The following is a 17,662-nucleotide window of genomic DNA, read 5'->3' on the forward strand; positions in this document are numbered from 1 at the left end:
CGGAAATCGACGGCTTACGTGCCCTCCGGTCACTGTTTGGACCGTGCGTTGAACCGTGCACGTGGTTCACGCAGCTCAAGTGAACGATAGGAGGTCACATGATTCTTCCGGCCAATCGTGGCATGCCAAGTGTCCTTGTCCTGTTAGGCGGGGGGGTAGTTACATGCCTGGGCGTAGGTAGCATGCGGCGTTCTACCTTATTCTCTTCCCATTTCTCCCTCTATCCATATGTGTGTGTGTGTATATATATATGTATATAAATATCTACATATCTACCTCATTGGCCAACAGCACTTCCTATATACTCCAAGAAGGTATAGAAATTAGTAATAGAAGTTGGAAGAAGTACTGCGAGGATAAGAGAAAGATATATCGAGAGAGATAGAGAGAGTGAAATATGGCGACGAAGGTGGTGGCGGCGGCGGCGGCGCGAGTGGAGAGGCTGGCGAGCAGCGGCATGGAGGCGATCCCGACGGAGTACGTCCGGCCCGAGGCGGAGCGCAAGGACCTCGGCGACGCCTTCGAGGAGGTGAAGAAGTCGGGTGAGAGAGGGCTCCAGATCCCCGTGGTGGATCTCAAGGGCTTCGATTCCGACGACGAGGCGGTGCGGGCGGCGTGCGTGGAGGAGGTGAGGAAGGCGGCGACGGAGTGGGGGGTGATGCACATCGTCAACCACGGGATACCGATCGATCTCATCGAGAAGGTGAGGAGGGTGGGGAAGGAGTTCTTCGATCTGCCGATCGAGCAGAAGGAGATGTACGCGAATGATCAGTCGACGGGGAAGATCCAAGGGTATGGGAGCAAGCTCGCCAATAATGCGTGTGGGAGGTTGGAATGGCAGGATTACTTCTTCCATCTCATCTATCCACAGGAGAAGTCGGACATGACGATTTGGCCTAAGTATCCTGCTGACTACGTGTATGTTATACTACTTACACTCCCTCCTTTCTAATCTTTCTTCTTTTCCTTTCATCCTTTAACTATTTATCTTCTTGTTATAAGCCTGGAAGTTAGTATTTGTGGCCTATTTATAAAAAGCTTCTTGATGGTTTACCAATAGCTAGCTCTTCTAAGTCCCCATCTGTAGAGTTTTCAAAAGCATCTTGAGAATTAAGTTTGGTCATGTAGCGAGGTGACGGAGGAGTTTGGAAAGCAGCTGAGGGCGGTGGTGAGCAAGATGCTCTCCATGCTCTCCATTGGTCTTGGACTAGAGAAGGAGAGGCTGGAGACCGAGCTCGGCGGCCTAGAAGACCTCCTCCTCCAGCTCAAGATCAACTACTACCCCAGGTGCCCACAACCTGACCTCGCCCTCGGCGTCGAGGCGCACACCGACATCAGCGCCCTCTCCTTCATCCTCCACAACATGGTCCCCGGCCTCCAGGTCTACTACGGCGGCCGGTGGATCACCGCCAAGTGCGTCCCCGACTCCATGGTCGTCCACGTCGGAGACACCCTTGAGATCCTCAGCAACGGAAGGTAAACTCCAAGCTCAGAGACTTTATATTTTGAAATCACAGATAAGCTCTGCAGGATTTGAATCAGTGACTCTGTTAAAAGCTGAAGCTAATAGAGAACGGCGATTTTAACCCATCAGGTACAAGAGCATCCTCCACCGCGGGGTGGTGAACAAGGAGAAGGTACGCATCTCGTGGGCGATATTCTGCGAGCCGCCCAAGGATAAGATCGTGTTGAAGCCGCTCCCGGAGACGGTGACCGACGAGGAGCCGGCGAAGTTCCCCCCTCGCACTTTCGCTCAGCATATCCAGCACAAGCTCTTCAAGAAGACCCAGGAGGACTTCACTACTACCAAATAAATTGAAGCCAAGCCTTTCTACTTACACATCCCTCTTTTGCTTGCTTTCTAATATGTTTGTGTCCTACTTTCAAGTTTAGGTCTGCGTCGTCGTCTCTTTCGAGTTTATAATTTGAATGGCTATCTATATATAGCTCGTGTTGGGCTTTGATTGAAGTGTTTTTAATTGAAATTGTCGTCAATAAAATATCATTAGCTGAAGAAGGCTATTTTCAAGTGTCAAAAACACAATCGAGCTAATTAAATAATTGTCCCACTACGCGATATGTTAATTAATTCCTTAATTTATACCGTAGACGTTGCACTTGTATGTATGGTTTTATATGAGGATCCAAGTACGACACCGAACCAAGAGTATTAATGTTAAAGATTCTTAAGAAGGTACCCCAAATGTTGCTGGTAATTAGTATAGGATTAAGATGTTAATTTGAATATTAGTATGTTACGTCTAAAATTTTAACCTAATAGCAATTTTAGTTATCAACGATAACTCCCTCTTAATTAACCAAATTAATGAAAGAAACTTGCTTTGCTTTTGGCAGCAAGAGTATATTTATAAATACGTAAAGGGGAAAAATAAAGAGTGTTTGCCTTCACCAAAGATCATCATGGTACCAAAAGAAAACGTCATATTATTCTATATTTTTAATAAGAAGTTAGGTAAAAATAGAGAATATACTGAGAATATTCATACAGATTATCCAGAGGCTTTTGAACTATATAAAGGTTTTTTTATATATTTTGTCACTGTACTTTCAAAATATTATTATTGCCATGAAAATTATTGAGCTCTTTCAAGAAGGACATATTAGTAGTTAAATCTAATAAATTATAGTGAAAACTAAATTGTTTATAATGATTTGAAAGCTATATAATATTACTTGCTATTATCGACAATAAAAAGATTTAGTGATAATATTTACATTCTAATATCAATATATATATATATATATTAGTAATTTATATTTAATTTAAAATATTTCAGTAGCAATTATAATAATTTTTTGATAGTTTTAAAGTTTGTCACAATTATGAAAAAAGGAAGTAAGTTTCGTAATAAGATTAAAATGTAGGTACTCATATGAAAAAGAACCCCGGTGGGAATGCGGGATATGAGAAGAAAGCTGTTTGGTCTTCCTGGTCACTCATCCGATCCCATATCTCTCGAGCAACGGTCGGACACTCGAGAAAGTATCAGATTTCCTCCCCTGCTTTCCCTCCACACGTCTTCTCCTTATCTTTCCCTACTTCACTTCACCACCACTCTCTCCTCTCTCCCACAAACCATCTCTTCTCCTCTCTTCCATGGCCTCCTCCGAAGCCTGGCTCTCCCCCTTCTCCCCTCGCCTCTCCCTCCTCTCCCGCCTCCGTTCCTCCAACCCTCCTCGCCCTCTCCTCTTCAGACCCTCTCCTCTCGCCTCCTCCTCCTCCTCCTCCTCCTCCTCCTCCTCCTCCTCATCCTCCTCCTCCTCCTCCTCCGTCACGATCCGGCTCCCGTGCCGCCGTCCTGGCCGAGCATTCTTGGTACGCCGCATCCGAGCCACCGATCAGCAAGGTTAGGCCTCGATTGCTTCGAATCTTTCTTGGTCGGTGATGGATTTTGTTATACAAGATCTCGTTTTGCGCTGTTTGCTTTGGACTGGTGGCGCACGAGAAATCTCCGAGAATGTGTCTTTGTTTGGAGAAGTGAATTAGGTTTTGCAAATGTTTAACCTTGAGCTTAAATCGTTTCTGGACTAATCTGAACTTTAGTCCTGTGAGTGGAATTTCCAGTTCGCAAAATATTAGGAGATTATAGCTTTTCCATGAGAGGATTTCTTTTTCCCCTTTTGGCGGCACAGTAGGATGGGCCAAAATAGATAAATAAGAAGCGATACGATGATCACTTTCTCTACATGAAATCACTGTGGGCAATTGTGCATCGCTAATGAATATAGTGGATTACATATATCAGATAACGTTTATGAGGTTGGCAACAAATTAATGGAATACTTGTCAATAATTGTGCTCTTTGTATGTTCCAAATATGATAGGAAAAGGCCACAAATTATTACAACACCTATGAACTACAGCAAGGAGGTCTATGTATCAACTGATGAAGAAATTGATCCAAACCACTTAGTAATCACATACTAGATGTAGTTAACTTCACCTGGATTTTTTATTTGAGACAGTTAGATATGTCTAATGTTCAGGTAACTCTGTTATACTATTCTTCTTTCTCACATGTATTCCTTTTTTTCAAAAGTTGTATTGAATTTGTCAGTCATATAATTAGTAATTACTTTGTTTCTAACTCTTAGTTCCAATTGCAGGTCAGGTGCAGGGTGATGAAGTTGTCGATAGCAATGTCCTTCCATATTGCAGCATAGACAAAAAGCAGAAAAAGTCTCTAGGAGAGCTTGAACAGGAATTCTTGCAAGCACTACAAGTATTCTTCTTACATGCATTATCATCATATGGTGATCAATTATTATCTTTGATGAATTTTTAGCTAACAAAGTGATGTGCATTCAGGCTTTTTATTATGACAAAACGGCAATTATGTCTAACGAAGAATTTGATAATCTCAAGGAAGAACTAATGTGGGAAGGAAGCAGTGTGGTCATGCTAAGTATGTCCTGTCATTGCAAGAAAATCTTGTCTTCTGTGTTATCATTAGAATCTGTATTTGCAAAAAGTTTATGAAGCTTCTACTTCTGAAGCCTTTTGTTGCATTATACCTTACCTCTGTTGTTTCAGGTCCAGACGAACAAAAGCTTCTGGAAGCTTCCATGGCTTATGTGTCTGGCAATCCCATAATGACAGATGCTGAATTTGATGAACTGAAGTTGAGATTAAAGGTTTGCACTTCTCTATTTGGGTGAAACATTTAATTAGAACTAAGCCAAGATATTCTTTTAGTTTAAAACTTTAACCCATATATATATCTAACCTCAAATATGATATTTTATGAGCTTGATTATTGCTGTGAGCACTGTCGGCTGAGATAATATGAAATTTGAAGTTGATCAATATATCATAGTATCACTTTTTGTTTGATCATGAATCAGTGATGATTAGATTGCTTAGTTTATTTTCTCTTTCTTCTCATGAAACATGTAACTTATAACAGTTAAGTTAAAACTTTATTACCTGCATCTTTCCGGTTTTAATGAATTCTGCCCTCCCATACATATGGCTAGGTTCTGTTTGGGGATTTTTTTTTTTTTTTTGGGCAAGTTCTAGACAATCAGTTCAGTGGAACTGCTCAAGCAAGTAGTGGCTAAATGGTATTCTGGGTGTCTCCACTAGAATATACCAATTAGACATGAGATTGTTGTTATGAAGGCAAAATGTCCTTTTAGCAATGTAGATCTGTTTATATTAAAACAAGGAAAATCGAGGTATTTTTCATATATTGCATCTTGGTCACAAAATGTGAACATGCCATGACAGTTTGTTATAGCATTTCTTGACAGTTTGATCTTTTAGTATTGATATTTGCACAAGTTCTGTATGATTTTATGGACTTTGAAAACTTAAGACCTTAGTTTGGGTTGTGATCTAGAAACTAGAAACACAGAGTTCAATTTAGTTATATTATAAAGAATACTGTTGGTATTTCCTAATTCTTTTTCAATTTAATCATACTATCTGAGGAAAAGGGAATGTAGCATCAGATTTTATAAATTGTTGAACTGTATATCTCACTAGATTTCTTTAAATTGTGTTCCTTTTACTTCTCTAGAAAGAAGGCAGCAGCATTGTGCAGGAAGGTCCCCGATGCAGTCTTCGTAGTAGAAAGGTAGATTCTATTAGTGAAACTTTTGAACTTATTTCTAGTGTTGGACTTCATTTATTAGTAGTCACACTGTTAGTGTCATCAGAAATAATACTAGTTCTTCAGATGTCCAACATTACTTGATGGCATGCTTATCAGTAAAGTCGTTATATTTCCTAAAAACTTGTTTACATTGACTAATGATGCCAACCAAAGCATATAGGGATTCAAGTGCAAATGAAATATATATCAGTTAACAAAATTTGGAAAATTTCATTAGATCCCATAGCAAGTAATTTGAATTGTGTATAGTAGAACATACTTTGATCTTGCAAATCAAATATATATGGTTTCACACAGTTTGCAAAGTTGACACAAATTTGAGTTGTTTTTGCTTGCTTCTTTCATACTTGTGTGCAAAGTAAGCATTCTTGTACTTCAGCTAAAAGTACGCATTCTTCTACTTCAGCTTGTTTTTACTTCATCAACAGACAAGATAAACTTTTAGCTCACTAGTAAGACCAACTCCCAAGATAAGCCAAATAAAGTTGATAATAGAAAAGATGAATAATATGAGAATTAAGTATACTTTTGATTCTTGAAAGATCATAAGCTCTGTGGTATTAATCTCGCACACATGTTTAAGAGCTGGTTCATGAACCAAAGTAACAAGCTCACAAGATCAACCTATTCATAGTCCATTGAGACATTGCAACTCCAGTCAATTAATATAGGAAATATTTAATCAGACTCAGCAAATTGACATTGAGACACATAGAAATGTAGCAAATTCTCTTAGCTATTATCATGTAAAATGATTTGTCAGTCCACGGGGTCTCTTGATCTAATAAAGGTGGTCAGATATGCCTACATGTTTTTACTGTGTTTGAAAATATTCACCTTTACAATTACTGCAGACATTTCCCACTATTTTTTGACAAGATATATTCACTATTTAGTAAAGTTGATTTCATGATGCAATATATTCTTACAGGTCTATAGTGACTTGACAGTCGACTACTTCAAGATGTTCCTATTGAATGTGCCTGCTGCTGTTGTGGCTCTAACATTGTGAGTAGTCTAATATACTGCATACTTCATCAAAGGCTTCATGGACTGAGACTTATAGGAGTTACCTGTTCTCTTAGCATTGTTGTGTCCTAGATTTTAATCCTGGTATATTTTCTCAATAAATAAATAAATACATCACTGGTATATTGAATTGGCTGAAAAATGTTACCAATCTCATAAGCCTTCTAAATATAGTTAAAGTTTAACTACAACTTTTGATCCAAGCCTCCTCTACCACCATCTCATCTTAGGGAAGGAAAGTATCTGAAGAAATTATTATAAATAAGTATATATAGACAGTTGAGAACATGTATGTCATGCACTATCTGTAGATTGTAATTTTGTAACCTTGTTACAGTTGTACCGATGCAGGCTGTTTGCGAGAACTCACAGTGTGCAACTAATTCATGGATCTTCATATTTCAAGTTGTTCTAGAGATTATCATCCCTAGAAATAAGAAATCATCAGCCCTCTTATTTCAAGGCTTGGATTTTGGCTTTATTGTACATTGTCCATCCTTGCAGTTGTAATATGCAGCATGCCAAAAAAATTTATACAACAATTTTGTAGGGAAAAAGACTACCGTTTGGTAACATTGCAAATGTCAACATGACTGATCTCAGAATTTTCTAGGCATAGTAATACTAATAAATCTGATATGTCTGCTAAGTAATCTAATTTAGGCAAGCACTTCAGAAGTATAAGATAATTTGTACTTCCAAAATGATCTAAAACTTGAATTTGGTGAGTTCTACCGATAGCCAATGTCACTAACCCTCTCCTTTGGTATCTACTTTGCCTTTACAGGTTCTTCTTCCTAGATGATTTCACAGGTTTTGAGATCACATATCTTATGGAGGTGAGGTCTATATTCTTGTTTATATGATAAAATTCAGCTTATGAAGCATACAAGTTTTCCTGAAAAGCAAGCTACTGGTAGTATGCTGAGTTTCTTCTTGTCAGTTTCTAAACATCATATTATTGTTATTTGGTTCATTTTAAAATGTGCAGTCCCTCGCTTCATAATTTGATCATACAATCTGAATGAAAGATATATATATATATATATATTTTTTAGTAATGCAGTGAAAAAATTGAAAACATGGAAAAGCTTATCAGCTGCCTTACAGTCCTTTCAAACTATTTAGAAGGATTAATACGATAATGGTGCAAAATGAGTGTGGTTATGCTTAGAGGACGGAATGTGTACCAATTATCAGGAGTTATAAAACAGAAGCGGTCTGCTTGTCTGAAATTTGTGAATCATGTAGTTTAATTTCTGTAAATAATAGGCATCCCATCGGAGTTGGAGTACAAATGTTCAGGAACCTGAGTTGGCTAACTCTAATTAACATAATTATAGATAATGAAGCTCAGCTAGGAATATATGATATGTACAAATATTGAGGAATCTGACAGGAGTACTCAACTGCCTGGCAGAGGCAATAAGCAATAAAACCTAACAACAACATGATAATAGCACTAAAAAAAAAGGGAAGCAAAGTTAATATATTACTGTAAAGTATCTTGACTTTCATGAAGGAAGAATAGGAACTGCATCTTTTTGGTGACTAGATGTTAGTGACTTTGATATGTCTTAGGAATTGGCTACATGCTACTTTGTTCAGTACACATGAAGAGATTCAAGAGATAAGTGATAGATATACTAATCATCCCTAGTCACATTATGGAAAAAGTAGATCATGGTACTGATAATAACCCTTAACTAAATCCTATGGCCTTGTCCTTCTTGTCTTTCTGGTGGGCGTCCCTATTTATATATATTTTCCAATGTGAGTTCATGTGCATAATTATTCCTAATGAATTACTAATGTTACTTCCAAGTTCCTACTATGCAACTTTTGGATATAACACAGCTCAGAATTACCCTTTGTAGTTCTACTTGCTTTATTGACCTTTGAGCTCTCTGTCATAATGCAGTTGCCAGAGCCTTTCAGTTTCATCTTCACATGGTTTGCTGCTTTGCCTCTCATCTTTTGGTCAGCACAGGCAATTACAAGTGCCATATTGAAGGACTTTTTAATTTTAAAAGTATGCCTTTTGTCTCAATTATACTTCACCACTTATAAATTCAGTTAGTGCAAGGGCAAAAATCTAATAGATATACTGAATTGTTAGGGCCCATGTCCAAACTGCGGTACAGAAAACGTTTCCTTCTTTGGGACTATACTGACAGTACCTAGTGGTGGTTCGACAAATACTCTGAAATGTTCAAAGTAAGAGTTATTTTTAGCAACATATTTCTGTAGATTACTTAAAACACTATCCTTGGATCTTATCACTGTGATGTCTTTTTAATCAGTTGTAGCACTCCATTGGTGTACGACTCGTCATCACGTTTGATCACACTTCCAGAACCAAGTGAAGCATAAGCAGAGGTACAAAAGAGATCATTTTTCTTATGTCGGTATTTGTTGTATCTTGGCCTCTTGGGGTACAAAGATGTAGAAGTAGTACCACAAAACTATTTATAAATTGGATGAAATCTTTATTAATTATAACTTGCTATAAAATTAAAAGTAATAACAGTAATAACATAATTATTCTAGAGGAGAGACCTGAAGTGATCCTTTCTTTTATTCATAAGTAATTTCCTCTTATTGAGATATTGCTTCTTTCACTGTTCTTATGAGTTATGATGATAATCCTTCTCATATTCTTATTATCATAATTGGCCTTTTAACCTTACTATCATCCTACCTATTGTATGGGACAAAAGAAATGCAATCAATTGTCATTTATGTGCGTAAAATGAAAATAGTCCTTCAATCCTTTGTTATTTTACTGTTAGAGTCTGTGGATGATTTAACAGTATAACTAACACTTCTTTCAACGCTAATCCTACACAATTATGATGTTTCTTTTTTTATCTTTTATTTGCAATTAAACCACCAACTACTTCAACTAATGTAATTTTTCAAATCATTTACTCAATTAAGGAAGAATTCATGCAAATATTCTCAAGAACATTCTAACGAGTACTTAAGAAAATTAAAGTATTTCCCTCGAATTCTGATCCTGTTGCAATGGTTCTTTCAGTTTACATGAAGATTCTTCAAATCTTGTTCTTTGCCGATACTATAAAATGCCAAAATTTTGACTAATATGACATAACAGCCTTGTTTCAACTTAGGTATTTCTTTTCTAAAGGCCCATGGAGCTTGTAGATCTTATAGGAACCCTTCAACTCATCCTACTCGAGTGCTTTTAAACACATGACAAGTTATGTAACTTCTCTTGGCTTGATAAATTATTTTAATTTTTAATTTTATTGTCTTTTACAGCTTATAGATGTCATGATAATCTATTCCAGGCTTATCGATAATATCGTAAATGTTTGAAATTTTAAGTTATGTTTTGAATTATGTTAATGCTGTACACCTATCTGCTGGTTGGGTTTTCAAGTAATTAGATATGCTAGCAGTAAGTTGAATGAGAATATGCAGTCTGTTATATAATGGCAAGGAAAATGATTGCTTCCTGTAGTTCTAATATATTCTTAATCTTTCCTTTATCACTACTTGGATGTTTTGGATAAGGGTCAAATATCGTAATTAGTCATTTCTTTACTCTTTCAATGTTTGCAACTTGTTTTCTACTACCATTAGAAGATAGTCAGCCCTCCTGTTCCCTTATCCACACTGGTGCTCAAAATTTGAGCTACATCCTCCACATATTTTTAGTGCTGCAAAGCCTAATTTTCAGCTCCTAAAAGCAAGATCTAGTAGAATACTTGTGGTTATTAAAGTTTGTCAATTTGCTGAAAATCATACTTAATGTACCCTTTTTCATGATATTAAGTTTCCAAGTTTCTCATCAATTCTTTATTAACAACCCTAAATTTGTTGGTAAAAGTTGGGACAGTGATGATCATGTCTATGTTTTGAATTGCCCTAATTGATTTTTACTGTTAACACCATTAGGAGTTATAATGTATTAACATCAGTATAATTGATCCTAATTTCCTATGTTGCCTCAATGGAATCTTAGTTATCATTCTCTCATGTTTTTCTATTTATATTCCTTCTAAAATAGTCAGATTTAGAGGGTGTCACATATGTTAAGGCTTGCCTCCTCCACCCAAGTGGCCACGGGATTGAATCATCGAAACAGCTTGTCCAGTTGGCCAACTAATTCATTGCACCTGCTTATGAATTGAATACTGAGTAATTTTTTCAACTTTACTATCTATGCATCTTGTCATGCATATGGTCCTAAAGCACTGCAGCAAGTGATGGCGTGTGCCATTTAGCGAAACAGGTACATTGTTTATATTATTTCCCAAAGTAACTAAAATGACTTCCTCTACCATGTAGGTGTTAACATGAAAAACTAGCAGAGACTAGAGTACACTGCCTACTTCACCACATATAAAGTATTACATGTCTGTACAGAACAAATTGATCTTCTTCTTAGATGCAACTTTAACCAAGTTCTGCTTAAAATACCAATGAGTTAACAAATGGAAAATTCGAGAGCTCAAACTGCTTTTGATTGTCTCCTATTATATATGATGCCATCTACCAGTGTAAATGCGGTATAGTGTAAGTTGAAAAGAAAAGGACAATTAAAAATGATGCATAAGCCTTCAAAATGTTGTGAATTGTGTCCTAATATCCTATCAGGAAACTGTTGCCCATTACATAGCTTTCCAGCATGCTGAACCGAGCACAACAACAGCAGTATATTTTGTGCTTTGAAATGTTTAAAGGGTTTCAAAAATCAAACAGACTTTTAACTGCAAAGTGTTTCACATTTTCTAATAAATAACCTGGCTGTTTTGTACTGACAGGAGCAGCAAACTCCAGTTACTTGTATATGAAACCTATGGCACTCGTGGTGGGATCCGGTGGACTGCATCACTGTAGTTTATTCAAGAGTAGCTTCCTAAAATAGTTCGATATACATGTATATCCCCTACTGCAATGTAGTTATTTACAGTTATTTTGAGTGGACAAATCTGGTGATAAAAATGAGGGAAAATGCATGAAAGTCTTTTCTTTGTATAGAGAAATCAATAAAAGACAGCTTCTCAAATTTCAAGTGTCAGGATTTCGCAGTCTATACTTATTATTGATGGTAATCAAACCTGAAAGCTGATATAATCTTATGTATGGACTTACATTTTCTCTCAAAATATGAAGGCAGCTAGCTATAAGTACTCTTTCTTGAACAACAACTAGGGTTTGTTTGCCTGTTAAGTTTTTTTTTTAAATACTTGTGTACAATTTAAACTTTGAACAGAGATCCTAGTTTTATCTGATATGTGACGCCTTATTATTGCTTTGGCTAGTTGCTGGGAGTCCGAACAAATTTGCATGTGAATAGCAATTCATATGTATATATATATTCAATAAGAAACAATCTTTTATTTTATCATATGATGATTCAATTTCTAATGATGCTCACGTTTACTAAAATCCCTTAGGAGATTTAAATATCTTCCCTTTATCAAGAGAAAGAGAAGCAATCAACTAGCCTCAAGAAAGATTTGCAACAGATCTAAGGTTACCCTCCAGTTGGTAGTTTTACATATGATTAAGAGGGATCAAGAAACTTGCACAAGATGCAGTTATAAAAAGCACAATCTTATCTCCAAAAAGTAGCGTCGGTTAGGATCTATTTTCATGGCGATAAGACAAATAATTCAAGTCTACAGATAGCACATAATGACAACGTTAGAAGCTGTAATCTGGACCGTGGAAGTTATGACCATTCATCTCTTTTAGATCCCTATAGTTCAAGACATAGCAACAATCTCAATAACAAACTCATCAATAATCAATTTAAGTCCTGACTTTTGGTGCCCGATTTATTTTTCATTCCTTCAATAGTGCTAAGTTTACAAAGATAGTATTCCACAAGACTACTACTTTGACAAGGTCACAAGACAGACTGTTACCCTTAAATCGCCCAAACCTACATAGCATAGACGAATATAATTTGATGATGAAAGCAATGCCAACTGATTCTACCAATGTTTTGATTGGAAAAAAGAAAGAGGAAAGGAGGACATGTAGATGTGCTTGAATATAAGTTTGGCTCTGAATCTCTCTTTACACAAGCAGCAGAACAAAGGAGTCATCAAGATAAAGGAGAATATGGTAACCCAGCAGCAAGCTTGGCGGGAAACAGCAGCAGGCTTCCAACGTTACCGAGGGACAGCGAAGTCTAAGACACCATATTCAGCAGAGGAAATGCAAATTAATCAGAAAGACTATAATTCCACCCTCCTATTATATAACACATACATGTAAAATATAAATTCAAGTTGGGAAAACAACACCAACATGCAGTAACTAGAAAAATATTTAAAATCTATAGCAGGAGAGCAATAATAAGAACTAGAATAATGCCTGTATACAAGGCCGTGAAAAATAAGCCAAATTCACCTGCATGAAATTTCTATAGAAACTAAAATATTATATTAGGAACCAAAGTAAGTTTAAAGAAGATTACAAAACCATCATCCATCGATAAATGTCATCTGAAGAAGAAAATAACATAATAACCTAAAGAACATAAGAGGTAAGTTTGCTTTTTTAGCCTTTTAATAAAGTTCAGCACATCCATGCTGATACATGGTTATTTGTTCCTCAAAATGACATAGAAGCTCTAGGAACTATTTCCGCCCATAGAATCAGCACACCTTCGTCACAAAGGTAAAGCACGTCCTATATCACGGCGTACAGAAGCAAGTCAGGATAATGAGGGATATGATACCATATGGAACAGGATACTGAAAATTTATATGGGAAACTTCATAAAAGCTTCAAAACAAATTAAGAAGAAACAAATGTATTCACCTAGATAGAAGAAAAAACTGTCAAAGCACTTCTTCACCATTCATCTCTAACTGAACGCGTGATGAAGTTAGAGATGCATGATGAAAAAATGTAAACTAACAATGAAAGCAAAACAAGAAAGTGAAACAGCTAGATTAAAAAACATTATTTTCACATCAATGGTTTGTTTATTGCAAGCTGCAAAATGTATGTACAGGCAGTTCAACAGTTCTATACAAGCATGTTTAATGCGCATGGAATAGTTGAAACTTCTGCCGTCTCCCCATAGTTGCAAAGTTGACACAAAGTTGCAAGATAGAAGAGAAGAATAAAGCATCACATCTTAAACAAACATTAAGTAGCAAAAGCAGCCTTTTGCTCCATTATTGTTCAAACAAAATCAAGTCAACAACTCTTTGATATGTTTCCAAGAATAAATATCTTCCGCATAAGTAGAGCCATCGTCACCAGTATTCTAATTCCCTAGCAGAAGCTTATGGTTATGGAATAACAAATCAAGCCACATAAATCATAAAAGAAACTAACATGTCTTCAAATTGGAACCTCCCTATCTTCTCTGTCGCACCCTTCCTACCATTGATCAGATGCGCTTGGTTAAACCTACCAGAATTGATAACAAGTATCACTATCCATATAACTTCCCAACCCATATTAAATTGCTTTCAAAAGGTTCATACTACTGAAATAATCTAACCATTTTTCCTACCAAAGTTTACAATTTTCCGATTTAGACACGAAAGATTCGCAAAAGGAGTTACCTTGGGAGAGCCAACTCCAGCAGGAGGAATCGACTGCGATGAAAGATTTGAGACGGGCAGAGGCGATGGCGCTGTGGAGCGGCATCAGAGACTCCACGCTTCCCAACGCTGCAATCGATCTGGAGACGGGAAGCTCTTATAATTGGGGGTGTTGGGGGGGGGGGGGGGGGGGGGGGTTAAAGAGATAAGAAATCTAGGGTTTAGAAGGGCCGGCTCACCTGCGAACGAGAGGAGTGGCTCTCCCCGAAGAAGGCGACGGTTTGGGTAGCAGGGTCTTCGAGCGGAGCGCGGCGGATCTGGCGGCGGATGCGGCGACCGTAGCGGCGGCGCGGAGCGACGCCATTTCTCCCAACCTTGAATCGGGTGAGGTGAATGGAATGGAGTTAAACCCTCCTTAAACCCTAACAGGGCGGGTTGGCGTAGGGTAACAGTAGGATCCGATTATACCGCTATTCGATTTACACCAAGTTGATTATTTAATGAATAGAGCCCAATAAGTAAATATGCTTATAATATTAGATAAAATTAAAAATTACACCCTTAAGATTTAGCCTGATTTTCTTTGCCTATATATTTTTAATTTAAAATATAAAAAATATTGACACTAATATTGTAATGGGTCTGAGTCCTATAGGGTTAAAGTGGTTTAAGTTTGACACAAGGATATATATATATAAAAGAAGCTAAATCACATGAAAGTAATAATTATAATTTGTTATAAAATAAATTAATTTTTAGATCTAAACTTGTTTACAGTTACTTCAGTTTTGTGTTGGGTTGGCATTTCCAGTAAAAGATATTCACTATTAGTTCAACATATTTGTGTCCTTTTTAATATGGCAATCAGACTATCTGTTATATTAATTTCATTGGAGACAGTTAAATATATTTATTTTACCAAAATATAGTTTTAAAAAGATGAGGTGTTTCATATAGAGAATGGTCCCATGGTCTAGTGGTCAGGACATTGGACTCTGAATCCAGTAACCCGAGTTCAAATCTCGGTGGGACCTGTTCTTTTAATTTTCCTTATTTTTTGGATAGTAGAATCATAATTAGCTTATAATCTATCAAAATAGAAAAATAAAACACATTTTCTTAATAGTAAATTGGTAGAATAATATTTTCTTCTATTATCTAATTATCTAATTACCGATTGCTAGCTAAACAAGAGCGATCTAGCTTTTGCCCGTATTCACTTAGAATTAAACTTACCATACTCTAACTTGAGCTGACCTAAAGAATCAACCTAATTTCCTAGTTCATATTCAAACTCAAAAAAAAAAAAAAAATTCAAGCTAGCTAAGTTCAGCTCACTTTGACTTAAATCAAGTCAACCAACTTATATAAGTAATTGCTATTTCAAGTCTTATCACCAAATATTGTACTCAAGTGAGTCTGATCCATTTTATAACATTTAAATTCATAATTTTATATAACATAAATTGCTATTTTACGAGCGATTATAAGGATAAGTACATACATATAAATAGCTAAATAAATAAACAGTGAATTTTGGCAGAGGTTTTTTTTTAAAAATAATTTGTTTTGAAGTACAGAGTTAAATTTTCAACTATTTACAGCCCAATGTAAAGATTAGAATATATATTAACCAGTAAGTAATTTTTAATATATATATTTTTTTGGATAAAAAAGAAAAGGTGATTGCCAATGAGAAGCTGCCAAGTACACTGAACTGAACCGATCTCGTGTGAGGGCAGTAACGACCAACCGCTTCCGCAAGCGACGAAAGCGAGGGGCCATTCATATTCTTTCTGGATCGCAAGCTTGATGTCGGCAACGGACAGCGAGACGCCAACGACAACGACAACGACAACGACAACGAGATGCTGGCCTTTGGGTTGTTCATAACATTACATTATAATAATATTACATACTACGCATACGTGCCCGCACGATGCGTGTCGGCAAAAGGGGGGGGGTTGTCCCAACGGCCAACTCTCTTCATCTCTGTATATTATTCCCACAATTATTGATCTAAATTTGACTTCGTCGCCGACTATTACTCTCAACCAAGTCTTACTTGATTATTATGATTATTATTAGTTTTTTGCCTCAATAAATGTTGACCCGAGAAGCAGATGGACCGGTAGATTTGGGTCGTTTCGAAACCTTTGGCAGTTCAATAGTCACGAGGGGGGGAGTACGACTCCTTTCCAGCAAAACGTTTTGATTGGCTAGAACTTGATAAAGATAGCCATGTCATCCATGACACGATTTTCGAGGTGCATTGTTATAATCATGTGAAGGTCGAAATTGATTCGAAATTATTGGTCAATATTTTGAACGAGAAGCATCCTTCACCATGGACAGTATCTTCCATTATAATAGTTTTTGAGTGTTTCTTATTATGTTTTCTTTATGTTTATCGGAAGCTAACAAAGTAACAAACTGATTAACTATCTCTGATAGAAATGATGACTTTAGATGTACTGATAAGAGAGATTTTCGCCCCGTTAATATGGCCTTTGCTCGTTAGTGGTGACGGTTATAGGGTTATGTAAGCACTAATAATATCTACTATAAATTTCTACATTTTTTATCCAAATAAAGCATATTGTTCGTGTCCCAGTTATGGTAAATAATAATAATAATAAATAGGTTTAGTAAAAATTAGCAATAATTTAGAGGGTCTAGTGTATTTATTTTTTAAGTTTAATGATAAGACGGCCCTGATATGGAACCAACCTAATCAGTGCTTTACAACTCGGACCCACCCATCCACTTACTAGTTTTTCCTCATGCTTTTAAGTAAAGAAAATATTAATATGTAATAGCCATTAAGAAAATTAATTACTATCCATAAAAGGGCTTAACATGGAATTACTGCATAAGAGTTCTTTCTTCTTGGTAGTTAAGAGATTGCCAGACAACAATTGTGCAGCAACTCACTATGCAGATTATGGACAAGAATTATCGTCATGTCTTTGATGGCAATATAGTATTTTACTTGCAGAATGATATTAAGAATTCCTTTTAAGTCAGACTTAAAATCACTAGAGAAATAATATAATCATTCGCCGATATTTTTAAAATATTTAAAGAAAATATAAGAGAAAATACAGACGGAGTTGGAGGCTGAATCAGAACTCATCTGTGCCCTAATTGTTGAATTTTAGTAATAAATTCTTACCCATTCACAAAGCATGCAGTTTTTCTTGCATTAATGTGAATAATAGATAGTTGTTTGCAATTTCGTTCTATTATATACTCTTATGAAATGAGCATATTTCTAAAGATTATTAGGACTTCCCTTTTAAAAACTTATTAATCTTACTACCAAAATTAATTTAGGAGATAAAAAAAATGAGGAAAGTTTCTAATTTTGTAGAAGTACATCTTAAAGTTGGACAGAAATAGCCCTGACAAGTGACAAACGATATCTTTTATCCTAGATATATGAGAAGC

The 17,662-nt window shown here is 36.4% G+C and overlaps 3 protein-coding genes and 1 non-coding gene across 9 annotated transcripts; 3 read left to right on the plus strand and 1 right to left on the minus strand.

Moving 5' to 3' along the window:
- Positions 1 to 267: 267 nt before the first annotated feature.
- Positions 268 to 2,029, plus strand: LOC140766019 (leucoanthocyanidin dioxygenase-like). The gene is made up of 3 exons (XM_073105393.1): positions 268 to 918; positions 1,129 to 1,476; positions 1,595 to 2,029. Exons 1-3 carry the CDS (start codon positions 398 to 400, stop codon positions 1,812 to 1,814), a joined length of 1,089 nt encoding a protein of 362 aa, XP_072961494.1. The 5' UTR covers positions 268 to 397; the 3' UTR covers positions 1,815 to 2,029.
- A 1,018-nt stretch (positions 2,030 to 3,047) lies between these two features.
- On the plus strand, positions 3,048 to 11,706 carry LOC140765901 (PGR5-like protein 1B, chloroplastic). Of its 3 annotated transcripts, none has more exons than XR_012105243.1 (12): positions 3,048 to 3,368; positions 4,129 to 4,244; positions 4,331 to 4,427; positions 4,556 to 4,656; positions 5,544 to 5,600; positions 6,571 to 6,647; positions 7,456 to 7,507; positions 8,590 to 8,700; positions 8,788 to 8,885; positions 8,972 to 9,047; positions 9,787 to 9,891; positions 11,462 to 11,706. XR_012105243.1 is itself a non-coding variant. In XM_073105204.1 (11 exons), exons 1-10 carry the CDS (start codon positions 3,119 to 3,121, stop codon positions 9,039 to 9,041), a joined length of 1,029 nt encoding a protein of 342 aa, XP_072961305.1. In that variant the 5' UTR covers positions 3,049 to 3,118; the 3' UTR covers positions 9,042 to 9,047; positions 11,462 to 11,706. The 3 variants fall into 3 exon arrangements, 1 of the variants encoding a protein (XP_072961305.1); XR_012105242.1 differs by having other exon boundaries at positions 9,803 to 9,891; XM_073105204.1 differs by lacking the exon at positions 9,787 to 9,891 and having other exon boundaries at positions 3,049 to 3,368.
- A 744-nt stretch (positions 11,707 to 12,450) lies between these two features.
- LOC140765212 (protein NONRESPONDING TO OXYLIPINS 2, mitochondrial) lies at positions 12,451 to 14,612 on the minus strand. 4 transcript variants are annotated; one of them, XM_073104176.1, is made up of 4 exons: positions 14,452 to 14,612; positions 14,234 to 14,352; positions 14,001 to 14,075; positions 12,451 to 12,840 (listed from the first exon to the last, which is right to left on the minus strand). In XM_073104176.1, the coding sequence occupies exons 1-3, from the start codon at positions 14,574 to 14,576 to the stop codon at positions 14,056 to 14,058; spliced, it is 264 nt and encodes an 87-aa protein (XP_072960277.1). In that variant the 5' UTR covers positions 14,577 to 14,612; the 3' UTR covers positions 12,451 to 12,840; positions 14,001 to 14,055. The 4 variants fall into 4 exon arrangements, with proteins under 4 accessions (XP_072960277.1, XP_072960278.1, XP_072960276.1 ...); XM_073104175.1 differs by lacking the exon at positions 12,451 to 12,840 and adding an exon at positions 13,067 to 13,343; XM_073104177.1 differs by lacking the exon at positions 14,001 to 14,075.
- Positions 14,613 to 15,174: 562 nt separating this feature from the next.
- On the plus strand, positions 15,175 to 15,246 carry TRNAQ-CUG (transfer RNA glutamine (anticodon CUG)). The gene has a single exon. It is a non-coding gene; the product is annotated as a tRNA-Gln (tRNA).
- The last annotated feature ends 2,416 nt before the right edge of the window (positions 15,247 to 17,662 follow it).

This window comes from Typha angustifolia, chromosome 8 (assembly GCF_048772165.1).
Source record: "Typha angustifolia cultivar Huaian chromosome 8, ASM4877216v1, whole genome shotgun sequence".
NCBI lineage: Eukaryota > Viridiplantae > Streptophyta > Magnoliopsida > Poales > Typhaceae > Typha > Typha angustifolia.